Source organism: Triticum aestivum, chromosome 3B (assembly GCF_018294505.1).
Source record: "Triticum aestivum cultivar Chinese Spring chromosome 3B, IWGSC CS RefSeq v2.1, whole genome shotgun sequence".
NCBI classification, from domain to species: Eukaryota; Viridiplantae; Streptophyta; class Magnoliopsida; order Poales; family Poaceae; genus Triticum; species Triticum aestivum.
Window position 1 is genome coordinate 395428841 of NC_057801.1, and position 12611 is coordinate 395441451.

Here is a 12611-nt window from a genome sequence, read left to right on the forward strand (position 1 = left end):
ACACCACCTACGTTGATAGGCCAATAGACCCTAGATTAGATAAACACTCTCGATCCAGATCCAGAGCGTCCAGGGTATTTCAAGGGGTATAATAAGGAACACGCATGGACTCACAAGACATGCTTCTGGGATCTGCCTTACTTCAAAGACCTCCTTTGCCCACACAACATCGACGTGATGCACACTGAAAAAGAATATCGCCGAAACCATTTTTGGTGCATTGTTCGGCATAGAGGGGAAATCAAAGGATAATACTAAGGCTAGAGACGATCTAGAGGAGCTCTGTGATAGACCGTTACAAAACATGCAAGAACCGAAAGGAAAGCGGAACTGGAAGAAGCCAAAGGCATGGTTCAATCCTGGAAGGCCAGCTATGAAGGAAATTATTTTGTGGGTGAAAATGCAGTTGATGTTCCCCGATGGGTATGCAACAAATCAAAAGAGGGGAGCGAGTCTTGATAAATTGAAAATATTTGGTCTAAAAAGTCATGATTGGCACATATGGATAGAGCGGATAATGTCAGTGATGTTGCGTGGCTTCAACCCTGAGGATGAATGGCTAGTACTGGCAGAGCTGAGCTATTTCTTCCGTGTTCTTTGTGCAAAAGAACTATCGCCTGGCCTCCTAGAAGAAATGGAACAGTTGGTGCCGGAGTTGATCTTCAAGTTAGAGATGATCTTTCCGTCAAGCTTCTTTAATCCAATGCAACACTTGATTTTGCATCTCCCGACCAAGGCACGATTGGGGGGGCGTGCAAAATCGTTGGTGCTACTCAACTGAGAGGATGCAGAAGACACTTCGAGAAAAATGTAAAAATAAACGTAGAACAGAAGCATCGATGGCTGAGGCATTCATCACTGAGGAGATGTCAAACTTCGTGACAGCACACTACGAAGCCAAAAATCATCATTTGCATAATCCGAAGCCTCGGTACAATGCTGACGAGCCTAAAAAGGGTCAATCCAACCTGAGCCTATTCAAAGGGAATCTCGCACCATCCAGTGCTTGGAAACCAGTATCTTTGGATGTTGAAGAATGGTGGACCATTTCGCTGTATCTCTTTAACAACCTAACAGAAGTGTGGCCGTACATCAAGTAAGATCTCGTTACATTGTTTCGCAACTTCTAATTTCTTTGAACTGCTCTTTTTCCTGGATATTTGATGCAGTCGATACGTCGCCATATTCTCGTATGGAGCGGTGATCCAAAAGGATTCCGTCGAAGAGTATAAGCTTCTGGCAAAGCAAGGAGGCGAATATCCCGGTTTCATCTCTTGGTTCAAAAAAAGGTCCGTTCATTTGACAATTACGACATCAATGAGTATCGCTTTCATACCTATGGCAAAGAGCTATCTATGGCCGACCGAAAGTCTACAAATTATTGTGTCTCTGCTATCGGCGAAGGAGGTGTCGAGTATTATGGAAGAGTTGAAGCAATTTATGAACTTCAATTCTATGGTGATAAGCCACCAAACGTCGTACTCTTCAGATGTTATTGGTTCCAGCCCAGGGAGACTAGAAGGACTCATGAACATATAGGGCTAGTCGAAATCAAACAAAGCACCCATTTGTATGTTCCCAATGTCTATATTACGACTCAATAGGAAACTCAAGCTTTTTATCTACCGTGGGCCTATCAAAGTGATCCAAATCTCAGTGGTTGGGATGTTGTTTATGAAGTGCCGCCATGTGTTAGACCACCTCGCCCCAATGAAGAGGATTATGAACGTCACATTAACCAAGACACATATGACGAAGGAGAATTCTTCCAAGAAACACGTCTTGCCAAAAAAACATTTCAAGAAACGCTCTACTCCACCCCAGAACATTGAAGTAGACAACGATAGTGAATCCGACCCTGAGCTGGAACAAGAAGAGCCGAAAGAAGAAGAAGTTACTGCTGCAGATGACCTGTCAATGCTTGAACGATTACGTAAAGGTGGCCTTCCACATGATGATGCATTTATTAATGATGATGATGAGCACGTCATTACCGATGGTGATGATGATGATGCATTTATTAATGATGATGATGATCACGTCATTACCGATAGTGATGATGATGGTGCATTTATTAATGATGACGATGAGCGCGTCATTACCGATAATGATTCTTAGGTATTCAAATTTTTATGTTGTACTTTGTATGATTTATATAGTTGGTATGTATAATTTTCTTACTTTGTATGACCATTTCTTATACATAGTGCCATGGTCTTGATTTCCGTCCCCGTCGGCCCTCGCCCACTTTATGATCCGAATGTGGTAAATTCTCTTTCATAACTATTTGTTGCATTTCACATTTATGACAATTACGACCATCAAGTTGACATACAGATATTTTAATCTAGGAGGTATGTGAACTGGAATTTGAAACCGACCCTCTTGTCGAGAAGTTAAATTTAGTTGAAAAAGAACATGAGTATTTGAAAGAAAAAATTAAAATAATTGAAGAAGAGAAGATGACATTGGAATTGTATGTTGCCGATGTCATCGATGATCACAAGATGAAGATGAATGCAATGTGCTTGAAGATGGATGCAATGCGCCTGAAGCTTAAGAAGATTAGAAAATATGCCATTGATAATGAGGCTTGGTATCATTATGCCGTTGGACCAATTGTTACCTTAGTTGCGATCTTCATCATATTTGTTGTGATGAGGGTAAGTTTTCTCTAATGTTTTGCTTTACAAATGGATACTTAGCTTATTTTCCTTCTAAATGGCATAATTACCTAAGTTATATAAAAAAAATGAGCTATACTTAGCTTATTCAGTTCATTTATGACATACTTAGCATACTTAGGTCAAAAATGGCATGATAATCTTTGTTACGTCCTAAATGATATAGACTTAGCTTATTTTCCTCGAAAATGACATAATAACCTTACTAAGCTCCAAAATGACCTATTTACCTAGCTTAGCTCTAAAATGACCTACACTTAGCATTTTTACCGAGCTTAACTCTAAGAAGAGGAGAGGAGAAAAAGAAAGAGAAGAAAAAATCTTCTTCTTCTTCTTCTTCTTCTTCTTCTTCTAACTAGTCTTCTTCTTCTACTACTTCTTCTTCTAACTTTCATCTTTCCCAATTTGCAGATTTGCTTTACATGAGGAAGGCTTGGATTCATGGAGTGTACTATTCTTGGTGCTTCCTTGTTGTTTATGAAAACTTGTTTGGATATGTATGTCTATATGGGTATGTTGTTGGAAACTTGTTTGTGGTTATGTATATATGGATATGTTGGACTTTGTTGAACTATGTTGTTGGATTTGATCAAATATGTTGTTGGACATGTTGTTGGATATGTATGCATGTATATCTGTGTTTGAAACCATGCCTAATTAATTGGATTTAAATAAAAACAGGGGATGTGTAGCCTCTTTGCCGTCAGCTAGCGGACGACAAAGCTCTTTGTCGTCCGCTAGCAGACGACAAAGAGGACACGTGGCAGTCACCTGTGCAAACTGGCAACACTGGCTGCCTATTTGGTCATTTTGTCGTCTGCAAGCGGACGACAAAGTGACCAAATAGGCCTGGCAAACAGGGCCATCTATGCCGTCTGCTAGCCGACGGCATAGCTAGCCACGTGGCAGCATCCCAGTGCTGCCTAGCTAAGCTCTTTGTCGTCCGTCAGTGGATGGCAAAGAGCTTTGCCTCTTTGCCGTCGGCTGGCGGACGGCAAAGAACGCTGTTAACCCCCTAACGGCTCTCACCTCACACCGCTGCCGTCCGTTGTCGTTGCCGTCTGCTGGCCTCGGATGGCTGATGGCACAATCCTTTGCCGTCCGTTTCTACGAAGTGGATGGCAAAGAAGGCCTTTGCTGGCACGTGTTCAGCCGGACGATTTGCCATCCGCTGGCTCACGGCAAAGGACCCTTTGCCGTCCGCCATGGCGGACGGCAAAGAAGCTGATTCCAGTAGTGTATGGACTCATAGGTCTGAGGTAAACTACTCACACATCATCAGAACGGCAGCAAGGTTGATGTAGAGCCACTTCGTGATTGATTCCCCCTCCGGCACAGTACTGGAGAAGGCCTCCAGATCGGATCTCATGGGAGCAGAAACTTGCGGCGGCGGAAAAAGTATTTCGGGTGGCTCTTTGATGTCAGGGGAATATTTGACAATTTATAAAGGTGGTATTAGGTCAAGAGGTGCCACGAGGGGCACACAAGCCTGGGGGTGCACCCCCTAGGGCACGCCTCTCGAGCTTGTCCCTCCCTTGTGACTCTTCAGGTCTTCTCCCGAACCTTCTAGGGTCTCTTCTGGTCCAGAAAAAGTTAATCCAAAGTTTTTTCTCCGTTTGGACTTTGTTTGATCTTGATCTCCTGAAAAGTCAAAATAGGCAAAAAACAGCAACTGGCACTGGGCACTAGGTTAATCTATTAGTCCCTAAAAATGATATATAATTGCATATAAAACATCCAAGATTGATATTAGCATGAAACAATAAAAAATTATAGATACGTTGGAGACGTATCAATGTCCAGCTACAATACTATGCATATCCGGCTAGTGATCAACGAAGTATGCATATCCGACCAAATAAACTTACTTGCTCGTGGATTTACGCACCGCTAGGCCATCATGCGATGAGATGCTTCAAGTGGTCGCAATACTTCGAGACGGCCTCTTGGATGGTGTACCAACGATGGTTGAGGGACTTTGATTCACGTTTGCGGATGACCGCGTCAGAGTAGGGCGTGAAATGCTTGTGTTCACGGAACCATGTGTGAATGTTGTTCCATAAGGTTGTGCCCTTTTGCTTCGTGCCATGGATCGGATCGAGGCTAGGGGCCAACCATGCATTGCACAATAGCTCGTCCTCCCGCATATTGAAGCTTTCTCTTTTACCCGTCTTCTTTGGATCATTGACCAGATCATCTAGATCATCGTCCCTGCCCTTGTCTTCCAACTTCTCATCCTCCTCCTGCTGTCCGGCAGCTCAATCCGGCTGATGTGTGCTTGTCAGGGTGTTCCCTTGCCGCATGCCTGTCTGGGTGTTCGCCTGCTGTGTGCCGGTCTAGGTGCAGCCATGTTACGTTCCAGTCCGGGTGTAGTTGCCGGACTGGGTGGGATTCGAGTCTTCCGCCTGTCCGTCCTCATAGGCACCTCCTCTTTCGCCTCCGCCGTGAATGATGTCCATCATCTCCCGGTCCGTGTCGTAGGCCAACTCCCCCACTTTAGAGCATCTCCAGCCGTGCCCCCAACAAGGCCCCCCAGGCGACTTTTCGGTCGTCGGCGCCAAAAAATCGGACCAGTCGCGCCCCCAGGGGCCCATTTTTTGCCGGCTCGGGCCGAAATTGGCGCCGGTGGACCCAACCAGAACCCGGCGCGCTGGGGGGCGCTCGGGGGCGCCGGACGAATCGTTTTTGGCACGAAAGCGCCGTGGGGAAGCCGCGTCAGCGACACCACCCGCCTCGTCTTCCCGACGCCTCGGTTTCCCACGGGGAATCAATGGTAAGGCTGCCGCCGGTCAGCTTTGCCATTGATTCCTCACGGGCGGCGCGTCACGGTGCGGCGCGTCACGGGGCGGCGCGCCAACGTGCGCCGACTCCTCCCCTTCCTCGGACGCGTACACATGGACGCGGCGCGACTATATATGGTCTCGCTCACCGCCTTGGAGTGCCACCTCTCCACACATCTCCCGAGCGCCGCCGCCGAGCTCATCTCCCCAACCCAGCCCTCCCTCTCCTGCCGATCTCTTCCCCCAGCCACTCCCTCTCCCTGATGGCCAAGCGTTTCCCCGGAGACGAGGCGGCGGCCAACGGCTTCAGCCGCCGTTCGCTCCGCGAACAGGAGTCCTGGCTCCTATTCCAGGCGAACATCCCGGCGCCGCCGGACATGCGCGCCGGCCGACAGGCTGGAGGCTCCGCAATGGGGGAGTGCCCATTCCCCCGTTGCCCGACGCCGTCAACAAGCCATCGTACTTCGCCGACGAGGTCGAGATCGCGCGCGCCTCTCTCACCGACGCCGAGCGATCCCTTCCCTGGTACGCCACCAACAACAACGCGGCTTGGGCGGCATACTTCGAACGCCGCCAGCAGTGGCGCTGGCGTCCACCAACGGGGCGCCGGTGGTCGGCGGCATCAAGAACAACGAGGGGCGCCACCTCTGGTGGGGCGTCCCCGGCCGCACCCTCGATGGCGTGCTGACGCACCTCGAGGGCGGCAACAACCCACCGTTGGCGTACCCCCCGGCGAGGACGGCCGCCCCGGCGCACCGCCGACGCGACGGGCAATGGGCGCCAAGGAGGTTCGGCTCCTCCTCCTCTTCCTTGTCGCGTTCTTCCTTCCAATCCTCGGGCACTCCATCGCACTCCTTCAGCAAGTTTTTTTGACTAGTTTTTATATGTAATGGCATGTTTTAGCCCAAGTTTGCGAATATAAAAGCCCAAGTTTGCCGAAAATTGGCGTGTTTCAGCCCAAGTTTGTCTTTTTTTGGCCACGCCTGGGGTCGGCCCTGGGGGCGGCGGCTGGGGGCCAACTCGCCCCCAGGCCCACTTTTTACGCTGGGTCACCCCCAGGCGGCGATTTTAGGCGCCCCCCTGGGGGGCCAACGGCTGGAGATGCTCTTAGGCATACACGCGAACAGCATGCGGGCACCCATCTGCTCCCCGCCCGCCATCCGCGCCCAGACCAGCTGCGGCGAAGAACACTCCGAGAACAGCAGCGGCATTGTGTTCTCGTCGACGATGAACGACACGGTGACTGCTGCTGGGGACTGCCTACCCAGTTGCTTGGTGGCGTAGAAGTATGGAGCCTTGTAATGCCCCAGCCATGGTGGCGTCTATACGATGAGTGACACCATTTGCGCACCGCGGCCACGACCTCCACCTCGTCCGCGATCAGCACGACCGCCACCAGCACGCCCTCTGTCGGCAACTCGCTTCTTGAGCGTCTCCTCCTTTTGCGGCTTTCGCTTTGACGTGGTGATTTTGCCGTGTCACCGAGTTGATCTTTCGGGCGAGCGGGATGTTTGGATCCTCCACCACGTCCTCCATCTCCGGCAGGCTCTCCTCCATTTCCATGTGGCGGCGGTGGGAGGGGAGAAGAGAGTGGGAGAAAGGGGCAGGAATTGGGTGGAGAGCGGCGGGATGGAAGAAGAGAGTGGGGATTCTACCATGGAAACAGGGCAGACGGCTACAAAAAGCGCGCTCCGCCTGCCTTTTGGGTGGGCCGGGGGTGTCGGAGTCCTACGTGTCTGCTGTCTAGACTTGCGCAAAACCGCGTTTGGTTCCAATTTACTCGAAAAACATAATCCGGACCGATCGGCAGACAATACACGACCGCATTGGATGACACAACTCATCCGGACATATACGGGCGGTTTGAGGGTCGACATTGGAAATGCCCTGATGTCCTTATCTATTTTGTAGGCACACTGTTAGAATGCAGTATAATATACTCACAAATTTCACTAGGAACGTTGTGAGAGTATAGTAATGAGACGTGTTCTCTTTACGAGCACTGAATTTTGTTACTCCTATGTCTTAACTAGTAATTTCCCAATATGCAGATTATAGTTACCCAATATCTCTACACTTTAGAATGACATAATCCCCAATCGTACGTATATAGATAGAGGGGGAAAGAAAGATTGTAGCTGTACCTTGTGGAAGCGGGTAGTGGAGGAGTGGAGGAAACATTTGTGGCAAGTGGACTTGCGGGGCACGATCCTTCCTTACTTTGCAGAGAAGAAAATCCGCAGCACAAGACAGGTCCAAAAAAGCTGATTCGACAGAGGACTTTCTTGGTAACTCCACCGCTCTCCTCTCATCCACCTGTGTGAAAGATAGTAAAATAATTGCAGGCAACGCACAGCCCACAAGCGGAGTACTACTACTGCTGCTAGTAGTACTAGTAGTAGAGTAATTACTGTTATCCTCTTTCTCTCTCCTCTCCTATGCTCTTTTCAAACCTCTCTCCCTCTCTTGCTGACCGCTAACAACATGACAAGCAAGTCTCCACATCATGACATCACAGTCTTAACACCCTTCCAAACTTAACATCACCTTTTCATTAAAATAGTTATTATTAGTATATACCAGTACTAATTAGCCAACAACCAAACCAAATCACAGCGATTGACACCTGGGCCCACATTATTCTGTGCCCCAATTAGAAAACAGTGTTCATCAGAGTTGAGTACAGAGAAGAGAGCCCTAGAAAAAGAAAGTATATATATAGAGAGAGAGAAGGGGTTGGGGTAGGGTCCAACAACTACTTACTGGAGCCAAAAGTTCTCACATAAACCTTTCCTCCCTTCTCTCTCCCCTCTCCGCCCTATTTCTTCTTATCTTTCTGTCATACTGCAGCCTCCCCTCGAGTCGCCTCCGCTCTTCCTCCGCCCCGCCCCGCCCCGCCCTGCCGTCCGAGGAGAGGAGAGGAGACCAAGGTAGGGCAGGCCGTTCCTCCTTCCTTGATCCTCGCCGATTTTACCTTCTGGCGTCGGGGATTTACCGGACCTGCATTTCCGCCCAGGGGGAACAGATTAGAACGCGCTCGCGAGGGGCTCCTAATCTGCCTAGGTCCTCGGATGCCCTCAACGGCCTCTCCGATCGTCCGTGGTTCCGCGTTTATTTTTCCCTCACTTTTTTTTTGGAGATTTTTGGGGTTTAATCTCCGCTCCTTTTTCGAGGATAAATCAACCTCTTCTCGTGGTTTTCAACGACTACTCCTCATGGCCTTTCATCTTGGTTTTGGCTGAATTTTTCAGGAGATTTGCCGGTTTTTTTTTTCTTCACGAGGGAGCCGCTGCCGCTGCGAGGAAACAAAACAATCTCCTGAGGCAAGGACGGTTGTGAAGCAAAGGTGAGAATCAGATGATGATTGGTCAATCACACATGCCTTTATCTTTTTGTTTTCTTCGCCTTCTCCGTATGCCCATGCTTTCCTGATGCTTTAATCCATGTATATATGTATGTGTATGCTTACAAGCCAAGGAACTCCAATATGAAACCCTTTTAGTTTGGCTCTTGGTTGGTTGCACAGTATTATACTAGCTGCAGCTCCTCGTGGAGTGATTCTTCTGTTTTGACTCCATCTAGTTTTTTTCCCCAACCGAATCAGTAGATAGATTCTTCTAAATAAATTCTACTCCCTCCGTTCCATAGAGATTTCATATGGACTACATACAGAGGAGCAAAATGAGTGAATCTATACTCTAAAATGCATCTATATACATGCGTATGTGGTCCTTAGTAAAATCTCTACAAAGACTTATATTTAGAAACGGAGGGAGTAGTACTATTGGATTATAAACCTGAACTTATAAATCAAGTTATTGACACCCAAAAGGAAATTGCAGTGATCAAATGGCAGCCGAGTCCTCTGTTCCACAAACTTCCTCTGAATCGGCTGCTCACAAGATGGGCTTCTTCAGAGTCCCTGATCTTCTCGTCAAACTGAGCACCAAATGTTTGATTGAGTTGGATGCCGTCCGCAGCCCAACATCCCCCTTAGACCTGAAATTGTTCACAGGCCTTGCTACCAGATCACCCAGATCGTCCTTCCTTGATGCCGGCGCAGCCAGCCAGAACCAAAAGATCTTGCTCGGGGACAGGGTTGGCCTGGGACTGGTGGATTCTCTCAGTGATGAAAACAACCCCACACCCTTGGGCAGCAGGAAGGTTCTCCTTGGATCTGAGATGAGGATTACTGACAACTTAACTCTCAAGAACAGCTCCACTGCTCCTAATCAAGCTGGCCTGCTTGAACAGAAAGATGAGAATATGAGTGATGGACTCAACGGTAGTATCATGTCCCTGGATGACATTGTCAATTCAGAGGATTACACCTGCGTTGTTACCCGTGGTCCAAACCCTAGAACTACCCACATTTTTGGAGACCGTGTTTTTGAGTTTCAAGCTGAGCAACTGATGCCTGATGAGGGTGGGTGTGAGGAGAGTTTGGCCCCTCATCTGAATGGGGATACCATGAGCTTCTGTTGTTTTTGCGGTGACAAGCTCAAAGAAGGGAAAGACATCTATATCTACCAGTAAGTGTTCCAGTAAACTAGATGCACCATCGTTATGTTCTCCTTTTTGCTGGTTTAATAGATCTGCGGCTGTTCTGATTGTTGTTTAATGTTTTGTATCATGTCTTTCAATCGTAGGGGTGACAAAGCCTTCTGCAGCATGGAATGCCGGGAGAACTTCATGGAAGATGAGATGGAAGGTGAACCTTCGATAGGTCACTCTGATCCCAGCGGCCCTTCCTTTGACAATCGTTGCATTTTCCAACTGATCCAGTGAGCGAGCGAGCATCAGTAAACACTTGATGTGGTCGTATCTGAAGCGCTGTCTGAGGTTAATAAGCTGCAGCCATGGATGTGATCATGCTGATCAAGTTTTTGCGTGAAGATTTTGTCTGCTGCGGCACTGATGAAGTTACCCCCCTTAATGATTTCTTTATTTTCGTTATCTGGATCCTCAAATTTTTGGAGGAGCCTGAACGATGACTGTGCTTCCGGTCATATTATTATTTTGATCGGAAAAGGGTGTGTGCGTGTGTTTGCCTGAACCTCAATTTCAATTGGACGTCATTTTGTCAACGCCTATTGAGTGTTGTGTCATGTATCTGAACCTAAGCTTCTACATGTATTTGCATGTGGTACACAATAATATTTGAGTATACTATCTTGTTCACCTTTCATTCTGTATTGGGTCTTCATTTGATGATTAGAGTTCTTATATGGCAAGAACTATTTGATTCTTGGCAGGAGTAGTGTCTGTTTGTGGCTGTGCAAATCATAACCCCCATGACTGGTACATTGAGATGCTGCCATCAGTTTTCAGGAGACTGCATTTGTTTGAGTGAACTTGTCGAAACTTGGTTGTGATCAGTACTTGATCATTGAATTAGCCGACAAGTAGCTACTACTGTCTTTTTTTTTCGAGGGTACGCCAATGGCGTACCTTAGCTTTATAGAAGGAAGAAAAATATGTACAAGAGATTACACATCGCTAGTTAGGAGTCACAAACCGACCCTAACCAAGCCTCCACACCACTCCCTAGCTCTACTCGACTACTCTATGATCGGTTGTCCTCCGAAAGCTCCTGCTTTGGCCCAAGTCCTCAACTCATCAAAGATAGAGTCTACAATATCCCACTCGTTCTTGATTATGCCCGTGTCGAAGACCCTCGCATTCCTTTGCTTCCATATCGTCCAACAGATTAGCATCACGAGGGTGTCAAAGCCTTTCCGAGACTGCTTATCTATTCGCTTTCTCGTATCCGTCCACCACTGCACCAATCTTGAGTCATTTGTTGGGCAAAGGTCGGCCGTCAAACCCACCCTAGTAGTGCAGCGGAACCACACTTGCCGCGAGAACACGCACTGCAGCAAAATGTGGTCAATTGTATCCTCCTCCTGGTCACACATGTAACATTTTGATGCTTGGTCTTGCAATCCATGCCTAGCTCTCCTGTCCGAGGTCCATAAACGATATTGCACCGCAAGCCACATGAATAGCTTGCACGCAAGCGGTGCCCAACACTTCCATATGGCTCCGAAGCAATGGAATCTGACTCCTCCCTCGCATAGCATCTTGTACGCAGATGATGTCGTGTAGACTCCGGACGTGTTCCAAGCCCAGATGGGGCAGTCCTCGACCTGAGCGTCCAAATGAACTTCCAAGAGAATCTCCCAAAGGCCGATGAACTGTGTGAGACCCTCAGTGCATAGATCGCCCATTACATCGTCCATCCATGAATGCATGCACATCGCATCTCGCACAAGTCTCCTGTTTACCACTTGTGTCCGCACCTTTGCCACAACCAAGGGTGCAAAATCTTTAATAGCTGCTCCATGTATCCATCGGTCTTTCCAGAACAAGGTCTTGCCTCCTGAACCAACTTCCCATTTGACAAGGCTTCCAAAAGCTTGATCCACCTTTTTGTCCGAGGTCAGATTGAGGCCTTGCCACAGCCTGGAATCATCAGTGCGTCTGAGCCATTCCCATCTAAGTCTTAAAGCGATACCGTGCTTAGCCAGGTCAATGACTCCCAAGCCTCCCAAGTGTTTAGGCCTGCACACTCTAGCCCAGGAGACGACACATTTGCCTCCATTCACCGCCTCGGTTCCGGCCCAGAAAAATGCCCGACACCCCTTGTCCACTCTCTCCAGAGCCCATTTAGGTGCCTCCGCTATCATGAGATGATGTGTAGCGCGCGCCCTCAAGTAGCTACTACTGTCAAGTGTCTAATACTGCGAATGGGTTCACTGTCTTCGGATTGGCTCCCTGTGTTCGTTAGTTTAGGAGTACCTGTCATTGCAGGTGCGAGAGCTAAGGTTGCCTTCAGATTTTTATGAAGGTAGTTTCGCGTGTTTGAGAGTTATTTTTTTTTAGAATAACAGTACTTCGTCGATTGATGAACATCATGACAAAGCTCGTCTCTGATACAATCCGGAACCACACCACGATAAATACGATTTACATCCTGCTCACAACTCCGAGCTAATTTGTGTGCCGCTACATTCAAATCATGCCTGACATGTAAGAAAGAACATCGAGTAAACCCGAACGTGAGAGACTCGATGCCAGCGACAACATACCCCACTCTTGATCGATCTTGGACTTGATCCTGTTCACCATGGAGAGGCAATCTGAC

At 48.1% G+C, this 12611-nt stretch overlaps 1 protein-coding gene across 5 annotated transcripts; it reads left to right on the forward strand.

Annotated features, from left to right (window-relative positions):
* Positions 1-8198: 8198 nt before the first annotated feature.
* LOC123070036 (FCS-Like Zinc finger 11) lies at positions 8199-10645 on the forward strand. Of its 5 annotated transcripts, XM_044493047.1 has the most exons (5): positions 8204-8394; positions 8481-8559; positions 8716-8810; positions 9307-9996; positions 10114-10645. In XM_044493047.1, exons 2-5 carry the CDS (start codon positions 8536-8538, stop codon positions 10250-10252), a joined length of 948 nt encoding a protein of 315 aa, XP_044348982.1. In that variant the 5' UTR covers positions 8204-8394; positions 8481-8535; the 3' UTR covers positions 10253-10645. The 5 variants fall into 5 exon arrangements, with proteins under 5 accessions (XP_044348983.1, XP_044348986.1, XP_044348985.1 ...); XM_044493048.1 differs by lacking the exon at positions 8481-8559 and having other exon boundaries at positions 8199-8394; XM_044493051.1 differs by lacking the exon at positions 8481-8559 and having other exon boundaries at positions 8201-8394; positions 9297-9996.
* Positions 10646-12611: the final 1966 nt, after the last annotated feature.

Bases quoted from the DNA above. Each gene is read 5' to 3' on its own strand.
- LOC123070036 (XM_044493047.1), top strand. From the start codon at position 8,536: ATGCCCTCAACGGCCTCTCCGATC. The intron at 8,560-8,715 runs GTCCGTGGTTCC...TGAATTTTTCAG, and splicing joins CCTCAACGGCCTCTCCGATC to GAGATTTGCCGGTTTTTTTT. The intron at 8,811-9,306 runs GTGAGAATCAGA...AGGAAATTGCAG, and splicing joins AGGACGGTTGTGAAGCAAAG to TGATCAAATGGCAGCCGAGT.